The sequence below is a fragment of the Chiloscyllium plagiosum genome, unplaced genomic scaffold, assembly GCF_037043375.1.
Source record: "Chiloscyllium plagiosum isolate Xiang-an unplaced genomic scaffold, Cpla_swu_hap1 HiC_scaffold_27, whole genome shotgun sequence".
NCBI classification, from domain to species: domain Eukaryota; kingdom Metazoa; phylum Chordata; class Chondrichthyes; order Orectolobiformes; family Hemiscylliidae; genus Chiloscyllium; species Chiloscyllium plagiosum.
In genome coordinates, this window is record NW_028270165.1 from 6893183 (window position 1) to 6918242 (window position 25060).

The following is a 25060-nucleotide window of genomic DNA, read 5'->3' on the forward strand; positions in this document are numbered from 1 at the left end:
TGTACCTCTGACTACAGAATCCCCTAACACGATTGATCTCTCATTGCATTAGAGCCAGTCTCAATACCAGAAACTTGGCTGTTCATGCTACGTTCCCCTGAGAATCCATCACCTCCTACATTTTCCAAAACAGCATACCTGTTTGAAATGGATATATCCACAAAAGACTCCTGCCCTTGGTGCCGACCTCTCTCACCCTCCCTGGAGTGAACCCATCTATGTGACTGTATCTGAGACTTTCCCCCCTTCCTATAACTGCCATCCATCACATACTGTTGCTGTTGCAAATTCCTCATTGCTTCTATCTGTCTGTCCAACCGATCCACTCAATCTGATAAGATTAGCATCCAACAGCATTTATGGCAGATATAATCCGCAGTAACCCTTAAACTCTCTTTAAACTCCCACATTTGACAAGAAGTACATATCACTGCAAAGGCCATTTTTGCTCCTTCACAATCTACAGACCCAGAAAACAATACCGTTTTATTCCTCTACAAACACTGCTCCAGGTTAAATTAATAGCTATGGCTTATATTTTATGTTTAATCAAAAGACTTGTCTCCAAAAACACATAATCAAGAAAGAATCCACTATACTCACTACTGCAGCTTTTCTCTTGAGACAGACTTAAAACAACAATTAACTTATCTAATTCTGTGCTGTGAACTTCGCCCAACAGTTCCTCCAAGATTAGTTGTGAATTTCACTGTTTGTTAATTTTCCCAGATGCACTCCGATGTCCAGCGATACACGAATTCAAACAGTCATTGAAGAAACATTTAGACAGATACATGGATGGGAGGGGTATGGAGGGATATGGCCTAAATGCAGGGAATGGGACTAAATTAATTGTGAAAACGAGGCATCATAGGAACTGTTTCCATGCTATAGACCTCTATGACTCAATTTCAAGACAGAGGGTTAGAATCGTAGAATCCCTACAATGGGGAAGCAGGCCATTCGGTCCACCAAGTTGCCACTGACCCTCCAAAGAACATCCCACTCAGATCTACCCCAACCCTGCATTTTCCATGGCTAATCCCCTGAGCTTGCTTATCCCTGGACACTGGTAATTTAGCATAGCCAATCCACCTAACCTACACATCCCTGAACACTATGGGTACTTCTGCACGGCCAATTCACCCTAACCTGCACCTCTTTGACTGTGGGAGGAAACCGATGCCGACACTGGGGTAATGTTCACACCCCACATGAACATTGCCCAAGGCTGGAATTGAACCTGGTCCCTGGTGCTGTGAGGCAGCAGTGTTAACCACTGAGCCATTGTGCTGCCCCATGGTTATTATGATACTAAAGGTTTTAATTTGATATTTTAAGTTAAGAACAACACCTGTGCCCCCTGTAACCCTGCAAGTTTATTTTTGTTTCAAATACCCATTCAGTTTTGAAATCATTGATCCTTTGACTGGTGGGGAGAGTTTCAAAGAGATTTACCAGATGTTGTTGGGGATGGAGGGTTTGAGCTATGTGGATAGGATGGATCGGTTGGGACTCTTCTCACTGGAGCTTCAGACATTGAAGGTGACCTGGTAGAGGTTTATAAAATCTTGAGGGGTATAGATAAAGTGAATGAGGTGTATTTTCCATAGGCTGGGGGATTTCAAGACTATGGGGCACATTTTTAAGATGAGAGGAGACAGAAGTGGCAAAGGTCTTTTACACAGTGGTTCATGTGTGGAATGAACTGCCAGAGGGAGTGGTGGTGCTGCTACAATTATAACATTTAAAAGGAGAGGTGTGGGGGGGGATATTGGGTCAGCAGCAGGCAAGTGGGACGAGTTTAGTTTGGGATTATGTTCAGCATGGACTAGTTGAACCGAAGGGTCTGTTTCCATGCCTTACAACTCGAGGAGTCATTCAGGTTACGATGGTCTGACTATCCAGATAACGCATGTGCTCACATCCCTATTAGTCTCTGATCAAATGTTACGGTATATAAGATAACAGAATGTAAAGGAAGATCTTTTGGTTTTGGGAATGTGTAAACCAGAATTGTCTGTTCTAAATCTCTGCGCTGACTTTCATAATCTCTTTATACAGGTTACAAGAAGGGAAGGATCTACAGAGAGAAGTCTGAAAGCAAAAGTCATTTCAGGTCTGAAACATACACTCAACTCGCCATGATCTGAAGATCACAAGTCTCTGGACCTCAAATGTGAAACATTTATCTATTCTGTTGGCTTCAAAGGTTTTTAAACATCAGTGCGATTGGAAATGCATGGAGTGTGAGAACACGCACAGATGTGTGTGAAAGTGTTCGACTGACCATCAGAGGAAGTATTCCCAGGAACACTACCCGAGTGAGAGTCTTCCTGTGTACTTGGCTGTGGAAGGAGCTTGAACCAGTTAGACAGATCGAATCCTCACTGCACAATTGTTACGGACCAGACCGGATCCCCGGACAAATACTTTAAGAAGGTAGCCGTGACCCTCATTTTTTCTCATTTTAAAGCCATATGTGAAATGTGACTGCTGGCCGTTAAGCAAAACATGATTTGCTTAAAGGCTGTCATTAAAATACAGCTAAAGAGAGGAATTTAGGATAATTCTGCAGACTGGAAACTTAATAGACACAGAGTAACTGTTACTAACTAACTATTCCGATACAGTAACATCCCTTTAAACACACCCTTTTTGGCAAAAAGGCGAATTCCAACACACATTTTCACATCGTGTTCTCCAGAAGGAACAAACCAACGAGCAAATTCAGAGAGAGTAGCAGCCAAGAGACACTCACTGAAGCTTCCAACTCCTCCTGCTTAAGGCAAAAATCTAAAATAAAAGTAGGAAATGTGGTCGAGGATGCTGGACACACCCAAGCTGCTCCCATTGGTCTGTTCTGAATGTTGTGGTTGTGCTAGCCTCCGCCACTTCCTCTAATGGCACGTTCTGTGTGCGCACCACCCTCTGGGTTGGGGGTGGAGGTTGCCCATTGGGTCCTGTTTGTGTCTTTTCTCTCTCATCTTGGACCTATGCCCCATGGTTCTGGACTCCCCCATTCTTGGGGGTGGGGGGGGGGGGAATCCTTAACTATACACCCTACCCACACCCCTCATGATTTTGTAAACCTCTATAAGGTCACCCCTCTTCTTGTAAATCTCATTAATGCAAAGCCAAAGATTCATCAATGTCCAACTGACAGATGTCCAGCTCCCAAAATAGTCTCTCATATTAATTTCCATCAGAAAGTGGTGATGCCAAGACAATGTCTTGCTCCCTCTGAGGTAAGGACTTGGCCACTTCATCCGGCCGATAGTTGTATGAATCGTAGAAGAATCATGGAATCTCTACAGTGCAGAAACAGGCCCTCAGCCCAACAATCCATACTGAGCCTCTGAAGAGTAACCCACCCACACCCATTCTTCTACCCTATTGCTCGACATTTACCCCTGACTAATGCACCGCACCGACACATCCCTGAACACTATGGAACAATTAAGCATGATCAATTCACCCTAACCAGCACATCTTTGGATTGTGGGAGGGAATGAAGCAACCAGAGGAAACCCACACAGACACTGGGAGACAACTTGGAAACTCCACACAGACAGTTGCCCCGAGGGAGGAATCGAACTCTGACTCAGCCAGCAATTAAGACCCTGGCAATTTCCACTTACTTCCAGCCTCTTGTCTCAAAAGTGACTGGAATTGAAAGATTCCATCTGAAGTTTTATTTCTCTTCAGTTCCGACCTTCACTGTCGGTCAACGAATCTCTGTTTCCTTTGTCACAATTCTGACAACCTTACAGAGGGGAGGGAGCAACTGGAGATTTATTTTCAGAGTCTAGATTTATTTTCAGAGCAACTCCAATTCACGCTGTGTCAGTCGGTTTCCCTTCGTATGATCAACCTTACCCATGTCGTCTTTTCCCCAGAGATGGGGAATTGAAGATAAGAGGGGATGGATTTGAGATGTGAGGGGAAAGACTTAGGAAGGACCTGAGGGGAAACGTCTTCATGTAGAGGGTGGTGCAACAGTTCTGGTCGCCACATTACCAAAAGGATATGGGCGCTTTGGACAGAGTTCAGAGAAGGTTTATGAGGATGTTGCCTGGTGTGGAAGGTGCCAGGTATGAAGAGAGGTTAGGTTTGTTTTCATTAGAAAAAAAGGAGATTGAGGGGGGACCTGATTGAGGTTTACAAAATCATGAAATGTATAGACAGGGTGGATAGAGATAAGCTTTTTCCCAGAGTGAAGCCCTTCACCCTGGGAAAGGTCATGCTTTCAAGGTTAGAGGTGGAAAGTTTAAAGGGGATACATGCGGCAAGTACTTTACACAGAGGGTGATGGGCACCTGGAACACATTGCCAGCAGAGGTAGTAAAGGTAGGCATGGTAGATTCATTTAAGATGCATCTAGGCAGATGCATGAGTAGGTGGGGAGCAGAGGGATACAGATGCTTAGGAAGTGGGTAACAGGTTTACACAGTAGGTTTGATCGGCTCAGGCTTGGAGGGCTCAAGGGCCTGTTCCTGGGCTGTAAATTTTCTTTGTTCTTTGTATGTGGAGTTGGCTGCCAGAGAAAGTGGTTGAGACAGATACAATAACAACGTTTAAAAGGCATCTGGATGGGTTTTTGGATCATAGAATTATAGCATCTCTACAGTGTGGCAACAGTCCCTTTGGCCCAAAACATTCACACTGGCCTTCTGAAGAGTATCTCACCCAGACCCATTCCCCTATTACTCTCCATCTTCCTCTATAAGAGTACCCTTCAGTTTCCAGAGAAAAAAATCCCAGTCTATCCAACCTCTCCCTATAACTCAATTTTTCCAGACTCGGTAGCATCCTAGTAAATCTGTTCTGCACCCTTTCTAGTTTAATAATTTCCTTTCAATAGTAGGGTGACTAGAACTGAAGGCAGTATTCTGAAAGTGGTCTCACGAAAATCTTATAAAGCTGCAACAAAATGTCCCAACTCAATAAATACTGAGAAACTGGACATTGGTAATCAGAAACAAAAACAGAAGTTGCTGGAAAAGCTCAGCAGATCTGGCAGCATCTGTGGAGAGAAATCCGAGTTAACATTTTGGGATCAGTTTTGAAGGGCACCAGACCCAAAACGTAAACTCTGATTTCTTTCCATGGGATGCTCCAATGCTCAGTGCTCTGACCAATGAAAGCAAGCGTGCTGAAAGTCATCTTCACCGCCCTGTCTACCTCTGAGTCCACGTTCAAGGAACTATGCACCTGCACCCTCTAGCTCACTTACAATTGACATGTATGTCCTGCCCTGGTTTGACCCACCAAAATGCATTGATCTAAATTAAACTCCATCTGCCAATCTTTAGTCCATGGCCCACTTAGAGTCATAGAGTAAGACAGCATGGAAACAGGCCCTTTGGCCTAAACTGGTCCATGGTGCCCACCCAGCTAGTTCCAATTAGAGTCATAGAGATATACAGTACAGAAGTGATCCTTCAGTCTAACTCATCCATACTTAGCAGATATCCTAACCTAATCTAGTCCCATTTGCCAGCACTTAGCCCATATCTCTATAAGCACTTCCTTTATTCATATACCCATCCAGATGTCTTTTAAATGCTGCAGTTGTACCAGCCTCTACCACTTCCTATGGCAGCTCATTCCAAACACGCACCACCCTCTGCTTGAAAAAGTTGCTCCTTGGGTCCCTTCCCCTTTCACCCTATACCTATGCCATATAGTTCTGACTTTCCCACCGCAGGGAAAAGACCTTGTATATTTACCCTGTCCATGCTCCTCATGATTTTATCAACCTCTAAAGTCACCCCTCAGCCTCCGATGCTCCAGGGAAAACAGCCCTCTGATTTTGGTGCAGCATCTTGTATAGTTTCAGCTGACCTCAATGTATTTCCAATGAAGTTAATCATTTCACTGAATGATAAAGAGATGGACAGGGTTGTGGTCTGGCCCCGGACCTTTGTGACGTTTCCCAGACTCTGATCTCCCTCCTTGAGGCTTTTTCACACTGGATCCTGTATTCATGTAACATTTACCTGCTGCATCGTGGCAACCGCCAATTCATTGGATACTTGCCCATCGCTTCAGGAACCTTTTAAATTCCTCATTAAAGACGATCCAAATGCATATTGATCTTTGATCAGTTCCATCAAATTTATGGTTACACCTACTGTTAGAATTCTTTAGCTAATAAGTTGTTGCTTCCCATGTTTACCAGTCACCTCTATCTTTATCCTTGGGTGTCTTATGATGTATTCATTCACCTCACATTCCAATGTCTGCTAATTTCTGTATCAATGATTCGTTCCTCTCCGTATGATATGGGGCTGCTTTCACTATCTGAAACTGGTTGGAATCTTTTCTTCTAATGCTTTAATGATTTTTTTGTTGTGCAGGTAGATCTGTAACTACTAAAGGACCTATATCTATAAATATTTGAAGGATCTTCGCGTCATAGAGATGTACAGCACAGAAACAGACCCTTTGGTCCAACCTGTCCATGCCGACCAGATATCCCAACCCAATCTAGTCCCACCTGCCAGCACCCGGCCCATATCCCTCCAAACCCTTCCTATTCATATACCCATCCAAATGCCTCGTAAATGTTGCAATTGTACCAGCCTCCACCACATCCTCTGGCAGCTCATTCCATACACGTACCACCCTCTGCGTGAAAAGGTTGTCCCTTAGGTCTCTTTAATATCTTCCCCTCTCACCCTAAACCTATGCCCTCTAGTTCTGGACTCCCCAACCCCAGGGAAAAGACTTTGTCTGTTTATCCTATCCATGCCCCTCATAATTTTGTAAACCTCTATAAGGTCACCCCTCAGCCTCCGACGCTCCAGGGAAAGCAGCCCCAGCCTGTTCAGCCTCGTCCGATAGCTCAAATCCTCCAACCCTGGCAACATCCTTGTAAATCTTTTCTGAACCCTTTCAAGTTTCACAACATCTTTCTGATAGGAAGGAGACCAGAATTGCACGCGATATTCCAACAGTGGCCTAACCAATGTCCTGTACAGCCGCAACACGACCTCGCAACTCCTGTACTCAATACTCTGACCAATATAGGAAAGCATACCAAATGCCTTCTTCACTATCCTACCTACCTGTGACTCCACTTTCAAGGAGCTATGAACCTGCACTCCAAGGTTTCTTTGTTCAGCAACCTAATCTAAATATTAGAACAGATTGATTAAATAATTAAAGAGTCGACAGAGTTATTATCGTTTTACTTGTCAGAACTATCTTAAGCAAACATTTTTCCCAAGATGTCTAACTCCTGTCAACTATGTTCCGCTGCATTAACCACGGCTAGTTGTCTGTGTCCTGCTCAGTTATGGGCAGTCAGAACAGGAAAAGACCTTGGCTATTCACCCTATCTGTGCCCCTCATCATTTTATAAACTTCTGGAATTGTCTGAAGACAAGTATCTGTGATGCTGGAGATCACTGGAGGAGGCCAAGATGGATCATCCATTTGGTACTTCTGGCTGAAGATTGCTGTGAGTGCTTCAGCCTGATTTTTTTGTGCTGATGTGCTGGGCTCTTCCATCATTGAGGATGGGGATATTGGTGGAGCCACCTCCTCCAATGAGTTTGTTAATTGTCCACCACCATTCACTACTGGATAGGGTAGGACTGCAGAGCTTCGATCTGATCCATTGGTTGCATTATTATTATTCACAATTTATAATAATGATTTGGAGTTGGGGATAATGGGTCACAGGTCAAAGTTTGCAGAGGACTGTGAAACTTTGCAGAGGAACATAGATATTTTGAGTGAGTGGGCAAAGGTCTGCAGATGGAAAACAATGTTAATAAATGTGAAGTCATCCATTTTCATGGGAATAGCAGTAAAAAGGACTATGACTTAATGGTGAGAAGTTGCAGCATGCTGCTGTGCAGAGGGACCTGGGTGTCCTTGGACACGAATCAGAGGGTTGGTCTGCAGGTGCAACGAGTAATTAAGACGGCAAATGGAATTTTGTCCATCATTACTAAAGGGATTGAGTTTAAAAGGCGGGAGTTATGTTGGCCGTTCCAACAATCAAGTTTACGCCATTCCCTCCGAAGAACGTTTCTCACAGATCCCCCTCCCACCCTATCCAGTCGTTTCTGCTGGTGGGTGAGACCTGGACTAGGGGTATTGGCCTCAATATGAGGGGGAGTAGAATTCGGACAGAGATGAGGAGGAACTGTTTTTCCGGGAGAGTACTGAATCTTTGGAATTCTCTGCCCAAGGAAGCAGTAGAGGCAGCTTCATTAAGTATATTCAAGACACAACTGGATGGGTTTTTACATAATAGGGGAATTAAGGGTAGTCGGGATCATGCAGATAGGAGGAGCTGAGACAATGAATCGATCAGCCATGATTTTAATGAACGGCAGAGCAGGTTCAATGGGCCAAATGGCCTGCTCCTGCTTCTATTACTATGAAACTATAACCCTACATTTTCCATGGCTAACCCATCTAATCTGCACATCCCTGGACACAATGGGCAATTTAGCATAGCCAATCTAAATTGAGGCTTGTGAGCATTGTAGTGATGTGAATAATGAACATCAGAGAATGATAGAAGGGGACAAGGAGGATAAATGTATCAGCACTCAAAATTGGATTCTAAAAATCACAAAACTTGAAACTAAAGAGTGTGTCTGAATGTGTGCTGCATTGTCACAAAACTGAATGAATTGACTGCACACGTTGAAGAGAATAATTATGATCGGAGACTCTTTACAGCGATGCGGCTTCAGGATGACAAGGATTAGATCCTGAATATTGAGGGGGTGCCATTCAAGTCAAATGGGAAGCTAGGTAAAGGTAGAGAGTTGGCACTGCTCATCAAAGCACTGATAACATGGTAGTGTGGTGTCAGCTTGGATTTCAGGTCCTGATTTCTCGTCCTCTGTTGATCTCCCTGTTCCCACAGAGGAAGATGTCAGCTGTTCTCAGCTCTGCTGAAGCTCTGACCTTCACCCCCACCCCCACCCCCCAGCCCTAACACCTTCTGGAACAATAAAACATTCAGTCGATCAAGGCCCATTCCACAATCTCCCAGCCTTAGGTCGCTTTTAAATCTTTGCCCTCTCACCCTAAACCAATGCCCTCTGGTTTCAGACTCCCCCACCCTGGGGCATAGATGTTACCTATTTCCCCTATCCGTGCCACTCATGATTTGATAAATCTCGACAAGTTCACCCTCTGCTTCTGACGGCCCAAGGGCAACATCCCCATGCTATTCAGTCTCATTTTATACCACAAACCCTCCAACCCTGGCGACATCCTTATCAATCTATTGGAGTTTCACGATATCTTCCTATCCTATAGGAGGGAGACCAGAATCAAATGCAACATTCCAAAGGTGGCCTAACCAATGTCCTGTACAGCTGCAACTTGACCTTCCAACTCCTATACCCAATGCACTCAGTGGGTCAAATGGCCTCTTTCTGCACTGCAGGTGTTTTATGATTTTAATTGATATAATATGTAGATTTATATTAAATATAAATTGCTTCATATGGTGTAAGTCTGATATTCACTGTTGTACAAGCTGCATGGCTATGATCTTTTACCTAATATAGTAATGGAATTACATGCTGTATTTCTTGTCATCAATTTTATTTAATAGGTGAGCAGGAAGTCATTCAGCAACTTTACTGGCTTTATTTTATCAAGCAGTGGAGTTTAATTTAGATAAATGTGAGTTGCTGCATTTTGGGAAAGCAAATCTTAGCAGGACTGATGCACTTAATGGTAAAGTCCCAGAGAGTGTTGCTGAACAAAGACACCTTGGAGTGCAGGTTCATAGCTCCTTGACAGTGGAGTCACAGATAGATAGGATAGTGAAGACGGCGTTTGGTATGCTTTCCTTTATTGGTCAGAGTACAGGAGTTGGGAGGTCATGTTGCTGCTATACAGGACATTGGTTAGGCCACTGTTGAAACATTGCGTGCAGTTCTGGTCTCTTTCCTATCGGAAAGGTGTCGTGAAACTTGAAAGGATTCAGAAAAGATTTACAAGGATGTTGCCAGGGTTGGAGGATTTGAGCTATAGGAAGAGGTTGAATAAGCTGGGGCTGTTTTCCCTGGAGCATCGGAGGCTGAGGGGTGACATTATAGAGGTTTATAAAATCATGAGGGGCACGGATAGGATGAACAGACAAAGTCTTTTCCCTGGGGTCGGGGAGTCCAGAACTAGAGGGCATAGGTTTAGGGTGAGAGGGGAAATATGTAAAAGGAACCTAAGAGGCAACTTTTTCACTCCGGTACATGTATGGAATGAGCTGCCAGAGGAAGTGGTGGGGGCTGGTACAATTGCAACATTTAAAAGGCATCTGGATGGGTATATGAATAGGAAGGGTTTGGAGGGATATGGGCCGGGAGCTGGCAAGTGGGACTAGATTGGGTTGGGATATCTGGTCGGCATGGACAGGTTGGACTGAAGGGTCTGTTTCTGTGCTGTAACCTGTATGACTCTATGATGTTTCATTTTCATATCCTTATTCAGTTTCATTTCCAAGTCATTGTAACCAAATGAAGTTTTCCTCAATACACACTTAAGGCTATCTGGCTGCCTGATGTGTCCTGGATAATATGTGATCAGCAGGCATCTGGTAATCTACAGGAGTTGTCATTTTTTTTAGATTAGTGTGGAAACAGGCCCTTCAGCCCAACAAGTCCACACCGACCCACCAAAGCGCAACCCACCCAGGCCTATTCTCCTACATTTACCCCTACACCTAACACTACAGGCAATTTAGCATGGCCAATTCACCTAACCTGCACATTTTTGGACTGTGGGAGGAAACCGGAGCACCTGGAGGAAACCCACACAGACATGGGGAGAATGTCCAAACTCCACACAGTCAGTCGCCTAAGGCGGGAATTGAACCCGGGTCTCTGGCGCTGTGAGGTAGCAGTGCTCACCACCATACCGCCCACATTATATTTATTTCACTGTACTGACAGTGATCACTTATTTTGTGAATTTCGTTGCAGGAAGACATGAGGAAAGAACCAAATGTTACATCAACCTCTGATGGAGCCACTTGATTTATTGGGAAAGGAAATCAAGGAAATCGTACCAAACATCATCTTCACTATCCTATCTATCTGTACTCCAAAGTCTCTTTGTTCAGCAACACTCCCTAGGACCTTACCATTAAGTGTATAAGTCCTGATCTGATTGGTTTTTCAAAAATGCAGCACTTCGCATTCATCTGAATTAAACTCCATCTGCCACTCCACAGCCCATTGGCCCATCTCATCAAGATCCTGTTTTAATCAGAAGTAAACTTCTTCGCTGTCCACTATACCTCCAATTTTGGTGTCCTCTGCAAACTTACTCCACCTATGTTCATAGTCAAATCACTTATATAAATGATGAAAAGTAATGGACCCAGCACCGATCCTCGTGGCACACACTGGTCATAGGCCTCCTGTCTGAAAAGCACCCCTCCACCACTGTCTTCTACCTTTGAGCTAGAACTGAAAAAAATAATTCTGAGGTCAAAATGCCTTCCCTCATTGTGGTTCTGTTTGCCGAGCTGGGAATTTGTGTTGCAGCCGTTTCGTCCCCTGTCTACGTGACATCCTCAGTGCTTGGGAGCCTCCTGTGAAGTGCTTTTGTGATCTTTCCTCCGGCATTTATAGTGGTTTGTATTTTCCGCTTCCGGTTGTCAGTTCCAGCTGTCCGCTGCAGTGGACAGATACAAATCACTATAAATGCCGGAGGAAACATCATAGAAGCGCTTCACAGGAGGCTCTCAAGCACTGAGGATGTCACCTGGATAGGGGACGAAACGTCTGCAACACAACTTCCCAGCTCGGCGAACAGAACCACAACAACGAGCACCCGAGCTACAAATCTTCTCCCAAACTTTGAATGCCTCTCCTCTTCTTCTCCTGCTCACAGTACTCTGGCTGTAGCCAGCCAGCTGAGAGTCAGTCCTCAACGGAGGAGATTCCAATCTCCTGGTATTTTTTTTTTTACTGAGGTAACTAAATCTCTTGGTTAAACTTTTTTTAAAATCCGCTCACATTTTTTTCCCCAGCACCCATGTGTGTGTGGAGGTGTGAGATAGCAGATACATTCAATTTTGCTCAAAGCACACAATCTGCAGGCAGTCAATCCATTTTTTATTTGGAAGTAGAACCAGTCTGACTCAACATTAGGAGACAGGCAGGCTCTAACCTCACACCTTAAATACATTCTCTGAGCTGAAATGTCACCTTCAAATTACATCGAGAACGTTCCTTATAAGTAGTTCTGGGATTTACATATTAATGAACTGAAACCTGCAACCCATTCTAAAAGATGAAAGACTTGACAGCAATCTAGATTTGTTCAATTCAGTTGTATGACACAGAATTTGTCCCAAAAAATTACAATGTCTTGTGATCCTGCTCCACAGCTACCTGATGAAGGAGCAGCACTTCGAAAGCTCGTCCTTCCAAATAATACCAGGTTATGTTCCAATACGTTTGTCTGATTTTTACCTTTGTTTCTCGTGAACACAGCCCACACTTTCTGCTGCAGGCAGTAACCTTTACAATGCTGATGAAATGATGCAGTACCTGCAGAGATGAAAAACTTAACAGTTTTAATTTTAATTCTGTCTTATGATCCTGCTCCACAGCTACCCGATGAAGGAGCGGTGCTCCAAAAGCCAGTACTTCCAAATAAACCTGTTGAACTATAACCTGGTGTTGTGAGACTTTTAATCTTTGTTTCTAGTGAATACAGCCCACATCTCCCACTGCTGCCAGTAACCCTTACAATGCTGATGAAACAATGAACCCGAACTCCTGAAAAATTTATAATTTCTCACAATTCTGCCACTCGTTCACTTCTGATCCAGGACATTGGAAACTTAGTGCTGGAGGTTGAAAGAAATGAGTAGCTTTAAAACAAAAACTTGTTGAATCTCTCAGCTTTCAATGAGAGTCTGAGTCTGATGGTGAATTCTGGTAACCTTTATTGCAACCCTGCTTCATTACAGTTTCAATTTTTCCCAGAAAAAAGGTGCACGAAAAGTAGCGTTTTTTAAAAAAACAGTTCAAGGTCAAAGCGCACACACTCCCCATCCCCCACTTTCTTTACTATTGGTCAGCACCAAATTATCCCTTTGTAAATGGATCCTTGGAACAGCCTTCACCTGGAGGAAGTATTGCCTCACTCAGCAGTTTCAGCCTACACTCTGTATACAAGTTAGTTTCTCCAGCTCATTTGCAGGAGGGAGGTGCAATCATGAGTCAACCACACTGCTGTGGGTGTGGAGTCACGGGTAGGCCAGACCGGGTAAAGGATGCAACTGGGATGACAGTGAATCCTTTCCTGCAAAGGTAGCTTCATTCTCTAAAAAGGACTTGAGTGAATAAGATGAGAGTTTTCTTCCCCTGAAAATGGTTTCATCATTTGATTCTGAACTCCAGATTTCAATTGCGCCATCTACCATGGTGGGATTCAAACCTGGGAGACCCCAGAACTGGGTTGATTGTCTAGTCGAAAATGGTACTTATCCGTCACTCCTTCAATTTCTCTGTGATGGCACGTGAACTCGTTGATGTCTCTGGAGGTAGGAGGAGCAGGTGAAGCCCTTCCTGCACTTGGAGCAGGTGAATGGCCTCTCCCCAGTGTGGATCCGCTGGTGGGTCAGCAGGTGGGAAGAATTGGTAAATCCCTTCCTACACTCAGGGCAGGTGAATGGCCTCTCCCCTGTGTGGACCCGCTTATGCTGCCGCAAATTGCTCAAATGATTGAATCCTTTCCCACACACAGAGCAGGTGAATGGTCTTTCCCCTGTGTGTATCCGCTGGTGGTTCAGCAGGCTGGAAGAATCAATGAATCCCTTCCCACACTCTCGGCAGGTGAACGGCCTCTCCCCCGTGTGGAGCCGTTCATGCTTCCTCAAGTTGCTCACACGACGGAAAGCCTTCCCGCACTCTGAGCAACCGAACGGCCTCTCCCCAGTGTGGACCCGCTGGTGGGTCAGCAGTGCAGATGAATGCGTGAACCCCTTCCCGCACACCAAGCACGTGAACGGCTTCTCTCCCATGTGGACCCACTGGTGCGCCCGCAGGTTGGAAGAATTTGTGAATCACTTCCCACACACTGAGCAGATGAACGGCTTCTCCCCGGTGTGAACGCGTCTGTGAATTTCCAGCACTGAGGGGGAAGGGAATCCTTTCCCACAGTCCCCACATTTCCACGGTTTCCCCATGGGGAGAGTGTTCCTTGTGTCACTCTGGGTTTGAAATTACAAACAGAACGGGTACACAGTCTCTCCCCACCGTGAGGGGTGTGATTTTGATTCCCCCAAGCTGAGGAAATGGTTTGAAGCACTTTTTCACAGTCAGCACACTGAATCTCCCTCACTCCCTCACTTAGTATTCTTCCTGCCACACTAGTGTCCAAAACCTCTCAAGCAGACCAAAGCAAACATTTCGTCTCAACTTGAATGGCTGCTGATATTCAAGTCCCAATGAATCAATGAGCTCTGCCAGAAGTTGATGTATCAATTGCTTTCAAATTTCTTTCCGCATGTCTTCCTGCAAAAATAAACTCACAAAATAAGTGATCACGGTCAGTACAGTTAAGTAAAGATACATTGATGGCAATTCCTGTAGATTGCCAGGTGCCTGCTGATCACATTATCCAGGTCACAGAAACCTGAAAACCCTCATGCAGCCAGATAGCCTTAAGTGTGTATGGAGGAAAACTTCATTTAGGGGACAATGACCTAGAACAAGCTGCCTACAAAGGTGCTGGATCAAGATATGAAAATAAAATGTCAAGACTGCTTGCAGAAAGAAAGCCAGGAAAGTTGCTGAATGAGTAAGGTGAGGGATAGGTCCCAGGGAAATAGTGAGGAAAGAGATTAACCCGAGATTCGTACCGTTGGGAAAGGGAGTGAATCAAACAGTCAGGGCACGAAGGAATAATGCAGAGAACAACGTAGGACTGAAGTTATACTGCATTTACATCAAAGCAAGAGACCTAACAGGGAAGGCAGATGAAATCAGGGTTCATGGTCAGAAACATGGGACTGGGACATCATAGCAATTACAGAAATGTGGCTCAGGGATGGACAGCTCAATTTTCCATGATACAAATGCCATAGGAAAGATACAGGGGGGACAAGAGAGGGGGGGAGTGGTGTTTTGATAAGGGATAGTATTACAGCTGTACTTAGGGAGGATATTCCTGGGAATACATCCAGGGGAATTATTTGGGTGGAACTGAGAAATAAGAAAGGGATGATCACCTTATTGGGATTGTAATATAAACCTCTAATAATCAGCAGGAAATTGAGATACAAATTTGTAAGGAGATTTCAGTTATCTGTAAGAATAATAGGATGGTTATGGTAGGGAATTTTAACTTTCCAAACATTGACTAGGACTACCAGCGTTCAGGGTTTATATCAAGAGGAATTTGTTAAGCGTGGACAAGACTATTTTCTGAGGCAGTATGTGGATGTTCCTACCAGAGAAGGTGCAAAACCTGACCTACTTTTAGGAAATAAGGCAGGGCAGGTGACTGAGGTGTTAGTGCTGGACCACTTTGGGAAAGGGACAGACCGGATCTAAAAGTTGAAGTTCTAAATTGGAGGAAGGCTAATTTTGATGGTATTAGGCAAAAACTTTCAAAAGTTGTTTGGGAGGCAGATGTTCACAGGATGGCTGAAAAATGGGAAGCCTTCAGATATGAGATAATAAAAGTCCAGAGACAGTATGTTCCTGTTAGGGTGAAAGAAAAGGCTAGTAGGTGTAGGGAATGCTGGATGACTAGAGAAATTGAGGAGCAGGCTAACAACAAGAAGGAAGCATATGACAAGTATGGACAGGACAAATCGAATGAATCCTTAGAAGAGTATAAAGGTGGTAGGAGTATGCTTAAGAGGGAAATCAGGAGGCAAAAAGGGACATGAGATAGCTTTGGCAAATAGGGTTAAGGAGAATTAGAAGGGTTTTTATAAATTAAGGACAAAAGGATAATTGGGAGAGAATAGGGCCCTTCAAAGATCAACAAGGCAGCCTATGTGTGGAGCCGGAGTAGATGAGGGAAATACTAAATGAGTATTTTGCATCAGTGTTTACTGTGAAGGAGGACATGGAAGATATAGAATGTGGGGACATAGATGGTGACGTCTTGAAAAATGTCCACATTACAGAGGAGGTAGAGCTGGATGTCTTGAAACACATAAAAGTAGATAAATCCTCAGAAGCTAGGCAAGTGACTCTTGGGCCCCTTGCTGAGATATTTGTATCATCGATAGTCACAGGTGAGGTGTCGGAAGACTGGAGTGGCTAACGTGGTGCCACTATTTAAGAACGGTGGTAAGGAAAAGCCAGGGAACTATAGACCAGCGAGCCGGACATCAGTGATAGGCAAGTTGTTGGAGGGAATCCTGAGAAACAGGATTTACATGTGTTTGGAAAGGCAAGGACTAATTAGGGATAGTCAGCATGGCTTTGTGCTTAGGAAATCAATCAAACAAAGTTCCTCATGGAAGACCCATTAGCAAGGTAAGATCTTATGAAATACAGGGAGAACTAGTCAACCGGATACTGAACTGGCTTGAAGGTAAAAGAAAGAGGATGGTGGTGGAGAGTTCCTTTTCAGTCTGGAGCCTGTGACCAGTGGTGCCACAACGATCGGTGCTGAATCCACGACTTTTTGTCATTTATATAAATGATTTGGATGTGAACATAGCAGGTATAGTTAATAAGTTTGCAGATGACACCAAAATTGGAGATTCAGTGGACAGCGAAGAAGGTTGCCTCTGATTAAAATAGGATCTTGGGCTGAGGAGTGGCAGATGGAGTTTAATTCAGATAAATGCGAGGTGCTGCATTTTGGAAATGCAAATCAGATCAGGACTTATTCAACCTCAATGTCATGGAGATGTACAGCATGGAAACAGACCCTTCGGTCCAACTTGCCCATGCTGACCAGATATCCAAAATTTATCTTGCTGCATTTACCAGCCCATCTCTCTCTCGACCTTTCCTATTCAAACACCCATCCAGAGGCCTTGTAAATGTTGTCATTGTACCAGCCTCCACCACTTCCTCTGACAGCTCATTCAATACATGCACCACCCTCTGCATGGAACTTTACATCGTTCCCCTCTCATTCTCAACCTCTGCCCTCTACTTCTGGACCCCCCCCTACCCCAGGAAAGAGACCTTGTATAGTTATTCTATCCATGCCCCTCATGAATTTACAGTAAGATCACCCCTCAGCCTCCAACACTCCAGGGAAAAAAAATCTATTCAGCCTCTCCCTGTAGCTCAAACCCTCCAACCCTGGAAACATCCTTGTAAAGCTTTTCTGAACCTTTCCATCCTTGCTACTCAAATACTAATTTTACACAGAGGGTGGTTCATGTGTGGAATGAACTTCCTCAGAAAGTGGTGGATGCCGATAGAATTAAAAGACATTTGTTTCAGTACATGAATAGGAAAGGTTTAGAGGGATACAGTCCAAGAGCACGCAGGAGAGACTGGTTTAATGTGGGATTATGGTTGGCATGGACTGGTTGGACTGAAGGTCTGTTTCCATGCTGTATGACTCTATGGCAGGCTTTTAGTCACAGGTAGACAGGACAGTGAAGGTGGTGTTTGGTACACTTCACAGGACATTGGTTAGGCCACTTTTGTAGTATTGCATGCAGTTCTGGTACCAGTGATCCCACCCTGACACGCCATGCACTAGAGATAATGACTAAAATTGACTGGGTCACAGAATAAAATCATAAAACCCCTGCAGTGCACAAAAAGGCTATTTGGTCCATTGAATGCATTGGGTATAGGAATTGGGAGGTCATGATGCAGCTGTACAGGACATTGGTTAGGCTACTTTTGGAATATTGCATTTGATTCTGGTCTCCCTGCTACAGGGTAGGAAGGATGTTGTGAAACTTGAAAGGATGCAGGACATATTGATAAGGATGTCGCCAAGGTTGGAGGGTTTGTGGTATAAAGAGAGGCTGTTTCCTTGGTGCATCAGAGGCCGAGGGATAACCTTGTCAATGTTTATAAAATCATGAGGGGCATGAATAGAATAAATAGGGAAGCATACTTACCCAGGGTGGGGGTGTCCAAAACCAGAGGTCATAGGTTTAAGGTGGGAGGGGAAAGATTTAAAAGTGACCTAAGGGAAAATGTTTTCACACAGAGGGTGGTGCGTTTATGCACTGAGCTGCCAGAGGAAGTGGTCAGTACAATTACATTTAAAAGGCATCCAAATGGGTATGTGAATAGGAAGGGTTTAGAGGGATAAAGGCCAAATGCTGGCAAATGGACCTAAATTTACATAGGATACCTTGTCTGCAAGGATGTGTTGGATCGCAGTCTATTTCCGTGCTGTATATCTCTATGTCTATTTGATAACAGATGCTTTATTTCTATTGATGCAAATATTTTTATCATTCATGCCTGGGTGGTAATACCTTTCATGCATTGTCTGAGCTGAAATAGAGTCATAGAGATGTACAGCATAGAAACAGACCCTTCGGTCCAACCTGTCCATGCCGACTAGACATCCCAACACAATCTAGTCCCACCTGCCAGCACCTGGCATAGATGTAAGGGAGCGAGAATTCCTCAATTAGGGCACTATAAGAACCCTGGGAGACACCGATTTCTGGTTTACGACCTAACGAGCAAACATTAAGTACAAGCACCTATTTATTCTCAATTTTGTTTCATTTTTCTTGTTTTATTCCCTGCTACGATGATTCTCTCAGTCTGGATGGTTGACAGGCTGGGAGATTGTGAGTTGGGTCATGATTGACTGAATGTTTTATTGTTCCGGAAGGTGTAAAAGGTCGGGGGGGGGGGGGGGCGGGGTCAAGGCTTCAGCAGAAATCCTGCAGAGCTGAGAACAGACTGACATTTTACTCTGTGGAAACAGGGAGATCAACAGACGGCAGAGAAATCAGGACCTGAAATCTGAGCTGACACCAGACTACCCTGTGATCAGTGCTTTGATTGGCAGTGCCTCTACCTTTACCTAGTTTCTCATTTGACTAGAATGCCACATATCCCTTCAATATTCAGGATCCAATCCTTGGCACCCTGAAGCCATGTCTCTGTAAGGAGTCTCAGATCATAATTATTCTGTTCGATGTGTGCAGTCTATTCATTCACTTTTGTTATGATGCAGCACACCTTCAGACACACAGTCTTCAGGTTCAATATTTGTGATCTTTAGAATCCAGCTTTGATTGCTGGGACATTTACTCTCCTTGTCCCTTTCTATCATACTCTGATGTTCATTTTCACATCACAACATTGTTCACCTGCCTTGATTTGGACTGGCCATGCTAAATTGCCCAGGGATGTGCAGGTTAGCTGGGTTAGCCATGGGAAATGCAGGGTTATAGTTTCATAGTAATTGAAGCAGGAGTCGGCCATTTGGCCTGTCAAGCCTGCTGTGCCATTCATTAAGATCATAGCTGATCTATCCATTGTCTCAGCTCCTCCTACCTGCATTATCCCAACTACCCTTCATTCCCCACCAACTCAAATACCTACTCAACTGTGTCTTGAATATTCTTAGTGAAGCTGTCTCTACAGGTTCCATAGGCAGAGAATTTCATGGAGTCACTACTTTCCGGGAAAAGCAGTTCCTCCTCATCTGTGTCTTAAACCGATTCCCTCTAATCTCGAGGCCATGACCTCTAGTCCTAATCTCACCCACCAGCAGAAGTTACTGGATTGGTTGGTGGTGGTGATGGTGGGGTGGGGGCGGGATGAGGGGGAAGCATTTCGGAGGGACCAACGTGGACTTGAGGGGCTGAACTGTAGGACTTCTATGATTTACCGCACTTATCTTTGCCTTGGATCACAGCTCCCAGAACCTCCCAGCTTCTGCAAATTAAAAGACAAGTCCCATTCTGCCCTCTCGTATGTCTATTATTTAACTGCTTTATCATTTCTAGTGAATATAGCCCACACCTCTCACTGCTGCCAGGAATGATTAGATTAGATTACTTACAATGTGGAAACAGGCCCTTCGGCCCAACAAGTCCACACCAACCCTCCAAAGAGCAATACAATGCTGATGAAACAATGCAATACCTGCAGTACTGAAACCCGTAAGGCTTCTAACGATATCAGTTCCTGACTCACTGCTCCTTCTGATGCACAGCATTGGAAATACAATGTTGAAGGCTGAATGAAATGAGCAGTTTAACTCAAAAATCCACCTAACCCTTCACTAGGCTCCCTGCTCAGCCCACTTTACTTACTGCTGGTAAACCTTAAACCACTTCATCCCCACAGTGCAATGAATTCCCACTTTCCACCGAAATCCTAGACGTACTCACGTACTCAGTTGCTTTCTCACAATTGAAAGATTTCATTGTAACTTCTTCTGCTTCCAGTAAAGGCAAAACATCATTGAAAGCTGCTCTCAAAGAATCACACTTCTGCTTTCACGGAAGATGATTAGAGTCATACAGCACAGAAACTGAGCCCTCAGTCCAACTCATCCATGCCGGCCAGATATCCAAATTAATCTAGTCCCATTTGCCAGCATTTGGCCCATATCCCTCTAAACCTTTCTTATTCATGTACCCATCCAGATGCCTTTTAAATGTTGTAATTGTAGCAGCCTCCACCACTTCCTCTGGCAGCTCATTCCAAACATGCACTACCCTCTGTGTGAAAAAGTTGCCCCTCAGGTCTGTTTTAAATCTTTCCCCTCTCACATGAAACCTATGCCTTCCAGTTTTGGATTCGCCTGCCATGGGGAAAAGATGTTGGCTATTCACCCTATCCATACCCCTTATAAAATTCTGTAAGGTCACCCCTCAGCCTCCGATGCTGCAGAGAAATTATCCCTGGCCTATTCAGCATCTCCCTATAGCTCTAACCCTCCAGCTCTGCCAACATCCTTGTAAATTTTTTCTGAACTCTTTCAAGTTTCACAACATTGTTCCATAGGAGGGGGCCCAGAATTGCACACACTATTCCAAAAGTGGCTTAACCAATGTCCTGTGCGGCCATGACAATGACCTCCCACCTCCTATATTCAATGCTCTGACCAGTAAAGGAGAGCGTACCAAATGCTTTCTTCACTATCCTGTCTCCCTGCAATTCCCCTTTCAAGGAACTAGAACCTGCAAGGTCTCTTTGTTTAGCAACATTCCCCATTAACTGTGTAAGTCATGCCCTGATTTGCCTTACAAAATGCAACACCTCATTTATCTAAATTAAACTCATTCTACCACCCCTTGGCCCATCAGCCCATCCTATCAATTCTAATTTATATTGAACTTTCTTTCCCTCTCTCAGCCCCGAAAAGCTGAAAAATCTCCATCCAACACACACTCCCTCCATTCTGACTTTGCTGAACGTAATTCCTGCTGTACCTCAACCTGAAGGGTCTGGTTCATGCTGATCAACAGGCCCACACTCGGGAGGGGGGCAGGGGGTGGAATCTAGTTGAAACAGACAAAACACTGAATGGCCTGGACAGAGTGCACATGGGGAAGATGTTTCCACTGGTAGGAGAGACTAGCACCTGAGGGCACAGCATTAGAATAAAAGGAAAACCTTTTAGAACAAAGATAAAGAGAAATTGTTTCAGCCAGAGAGTGGTGAACATGTGGAAGTGACTGCTACAGAAGGCTGTGGATGCTAGTCACTGAGTATATTTAAGACGGAGGTAGATAGGTTCTTGAGTATCAAGGGGGAAATCGAGGGTTACGGGGAGGAAGTGGGAGAATGGGATTGAGAAACTTACCAGCCATGATTTAATGGCAGAGCAGCCCCAATGGGCTGAGACAACTAATTTATTCTCCTGTGTTTTATGGTCTCTTGCTTTTCTGGACACAGAGAAAGAATTGGGAGCAGGAACAGACTGTTTAGCCTGTCGAGCCTGCACCAACATAAGTGGATTATGAAGATACCTACATCTAGGTGGATAGGCTGGAAATATTTCCACTGGAGCAGAGGAGGTTGAGAGGTGACCTTATCGAGGATTATAAAATCATGAGGGGTATAGATAAGGTGAATGGCGGATATCTTTTCCCTTGGTGGGGGTTCAAGATTAGGCAGCAAATTTGAAGGTGAGAGGAGAAAGATTTTAAAAAGGCATAACGGGCACTTATTTTTAAAAACACAAAGTGGTTTGTGTGTGAAATGCATGTCCAGACGAAGGGGTGGACACAGGTACAGTTAGAACATTTAAAAGACATTAGGATAAGTACATGAATGATGAAGTTGAATTCAGATAAATGCGAGGTGCTGCATTTTGGAAAAACAAATCAGTGCAGGACTTATACACTTTATGGTGAGGTCCTGGGGAATGTTGCTGAACAAAGAAACCTTGGAGTGCAGTTCATAGTTCCTTGAAGGTAAAGTCGCAGATAGATAGGATAGTGAAGGCAGTATTTGGTATGCTGTCCTTTATTGGTTAGAGCATTAAGTAAAGGAGTTGGGAGGTGATGTTGCATCTGTACAGGACATTGGTGAGGCCACATTTGAAATATTGCGTGCAACTCTGGTCTTCTTGCCATCAGAAGGATGTTGTGAAACTTGAAAGAGTTCAGAAAAGATTCACCGGGATGTTACCAGGTTTGAAAGATTTGAGCTCTTGGGTGAGGCTAAATAGGCTGAGGGTGTTTTCCTTGGAGTGTCAGAGGCTGAGGGGTGACCTTACAGAGGGACATGGATAGGGCAAATAGACAATGTCTTCTCTGTGAGGTGGGGAGTCCAGAACTAAAAGTTTAGGGTGAGAGGGGAAAGACATAATAGGGACCGAAGGGGAGCTTTTTCACAGGAGAGTGGTGCGTGTATGGAATGACCAGCCAGAGGAAGTGGAGGAGGCTGGTATAATTACAGCATTTAAAAGGCGTCTGGATTGGTCTATAAATAGGAAGATTTTAAAGGGATATGGATCAAGTGCTGGCAAATAGGACGAGATTATGATAATTGATCATCATGGACTAGTTGGACTGAAGGGTCTGTTTCTGTAACCAATCTATACTGGTCTTAAAACCATTTTTTTGCCTTCCCCCATAACCATCCACTTCTTTGTTGTTCAAAAATCAGATGAACTCAGCCTTGGACGTATTCAATGACGCCCTAACTACAGGAAGGCATCCCCACCTCTCAGCTCAATTCCTCCTCCTAATATACCACTTGCCTTGCTGATTGCTTGCTGCATCTGTCTGACAACTGGCACTGACTGGTGTAGAATGACATCTACATCTGTACATCTACACATCATTTCTGATAAAAGGTTCCTGCATTTACCCTGTGTTTTTCAATTGAGACACAGAACTGAACTAACTTTCCCAGAATCTGTCCCCTCCCTGGATTCACTCCATTTCGCTTCAATGTCTGCAAGTCAACAGCTGAACCCCGGAATGGAAAATGGGGTGAGAAAAGAGAACACTGTACTCACAGATGTTGGACAGAGGAAGAAAGTTGCAGTCTGGGCTGAAGCTCAATCTTAATTCAGAGAGAGAGAGAGAGAAACAGCACCAACCTCAGAAGCACATGGTCCTACTTCCGCATCCAGTCTATAGGTTTGCTGTGATTGGCAGGAGGACCAGTCCCCATCCGGTTCTCCAGAGCGTCCCATTGGCTCACCAAAACAAGATCGTGGGGCGTTTCCCCGTGTCGCATGACCAACACGCGAAGTTGCTGACACCGAGTAGCATGCGCAGTATGGAGACGCTGGTTATTACTGACAGATTTTCAAAGTTAAAAATCACACAATGCCAAGTTATAGTCCAACCGTTTATTTATTGATTTCCAATTTATTTGGAATCACTAGCTTTCGAAGCGCTGCTTCTTCATCGGGTGGTTGTGGAGCAGAATCATAATACCAGACTCTTTAGCAACAGGATTGCAGAGTCATGGAATGTAATATTAAACAAATTTAGCTTACCTCTATCATCTTTTAGAATGACCATGTTAGTTTCGATTCCTTCGTATGTAAATCCCAAAACTTTTTAAAAGTTATGTTCTCAAGATAGGTTTTAACAATAGGTGTCATCTCAATCAGATAATGCATTGAAGGTGTTAAGTTAAAGTCTGTCTGTGTCCCAATGTTACGTCAGACTGATTCTATTTCTATCGAGACGCATGTGTCCAAAAATGAGACAGATACTAAAGAGTAGTGAGTGTGATGGTGGGATGAAACTTGTTAATATTAGTGTCATTAGTTCAGTGACTCCTCGCCATGGGTCCAGAGGAAGAAAGATCATCAATATATCTGGTGTTTCGTGTTGGTTGGAGGTCCTGTGCAGGAAAGAAAGACATAAGACTATGGGGTGAATTTGCATTTGCAGAAATATATTTGTAGATACATTCTATTTTGCTCAAAAAGTGCACAATCTGCAGGCAATCACTCCATGTAATATTTTATAAATTCCTACTTTGGAAATAGAACCAGTCTGGCTCAAGATAGGCTCAAACCTCACACCTTTCATGCATTGACTGAGCTGAGATGTCACCTCTTTTTATAAAACCTTCAGTTATCTCGAGACTGTGACTTAAAAGAAGTTCTGGAATTTATATATTAATGAACTGAAATCTGAAACCCATTCTAAACATGAAACACTTCAAAGCAATCTAGGTTCGTTCAATATATCATTCAATGTAATTTTGCTACAAATACAGTGTCTTATGATCCTGCTCCACAGCTACCCAATGAAGGAGCAGCGCTCCAAAAGCTAGTACTTCCAAATAAACCTGTTGGACTATAACTTGGTATTGTGTGATTTTTAACTTTGTTTCTAATGAAAACAGCCCACAACTCCCACTGGTGCCAGTAAACTTTACAATGCTGAGGAAATGATGAACCTGCAGTCCTGAAAAATGAACAATTTCGAATAATACGAGCTACACATTGACTGCTCCTTCTAATATATGGCATCAGAAACCTCGCACTGGAGATGAAAGAAACGAACAGCTTTAAAAAAAAAACCTGTTGGATCTCATAGCCTTCCATGTCTGAGTCCTTCGGTAAGTTCAGGTAACCTTTATTGTGGCAAAAGTGAGGATTGCAGATGCTAGAGATCAGAGTTTGGATTAGAGTGGTGCTAGAAAAGCACAGCAAGTCAGGC

The 25060-nt window shown here is 44.0% G+C and overlaps 2 protein-coding genes across 3 annotated transcripts in view; one reads left to right on the top strand and one right to left on the bottom strand.

The window, feature by feature from the left end:
- Nucleotides 1-25060, top strand: part of LOC148142977 (uncharacterized) — a 425985-nt gene that overhangs the window by 70870 nt on the left and 330055 nt on the right. The gene's annotated exons all lie outside the window — the stretch shown is intronic.
- Nucleotides 12624-23684, bottom strand: LOC148142979 (uncharacterized). Its single transcript, XM_087973988.1, has 2 exons — nucleotides 23392-23684; nucleotides 12624-14516 (listed from the first exon to the last, which is right to left on the bottom strand). Exon 2 carries the CDS (start codon nucleotides 14021-14023, stop codon nucleotides 13499-13501), a length of 525 nt encoding a protein of 174 aa, XP_087830114.1. The 5' UTR covers nucleotides 14024-14516; nucleotides 23392-23684; the 3' UTR covers nucleotides 12624-13498.

Coding starts and splice junctions, on each gene's coding strand:
- LOC148142979 (XM_087973988.1), bottom strand. CDS start 14,023: ATGGGAGAGAAGCCGTTCACGTGCTTGGTGTGCGGGAAGGGGTTCACG.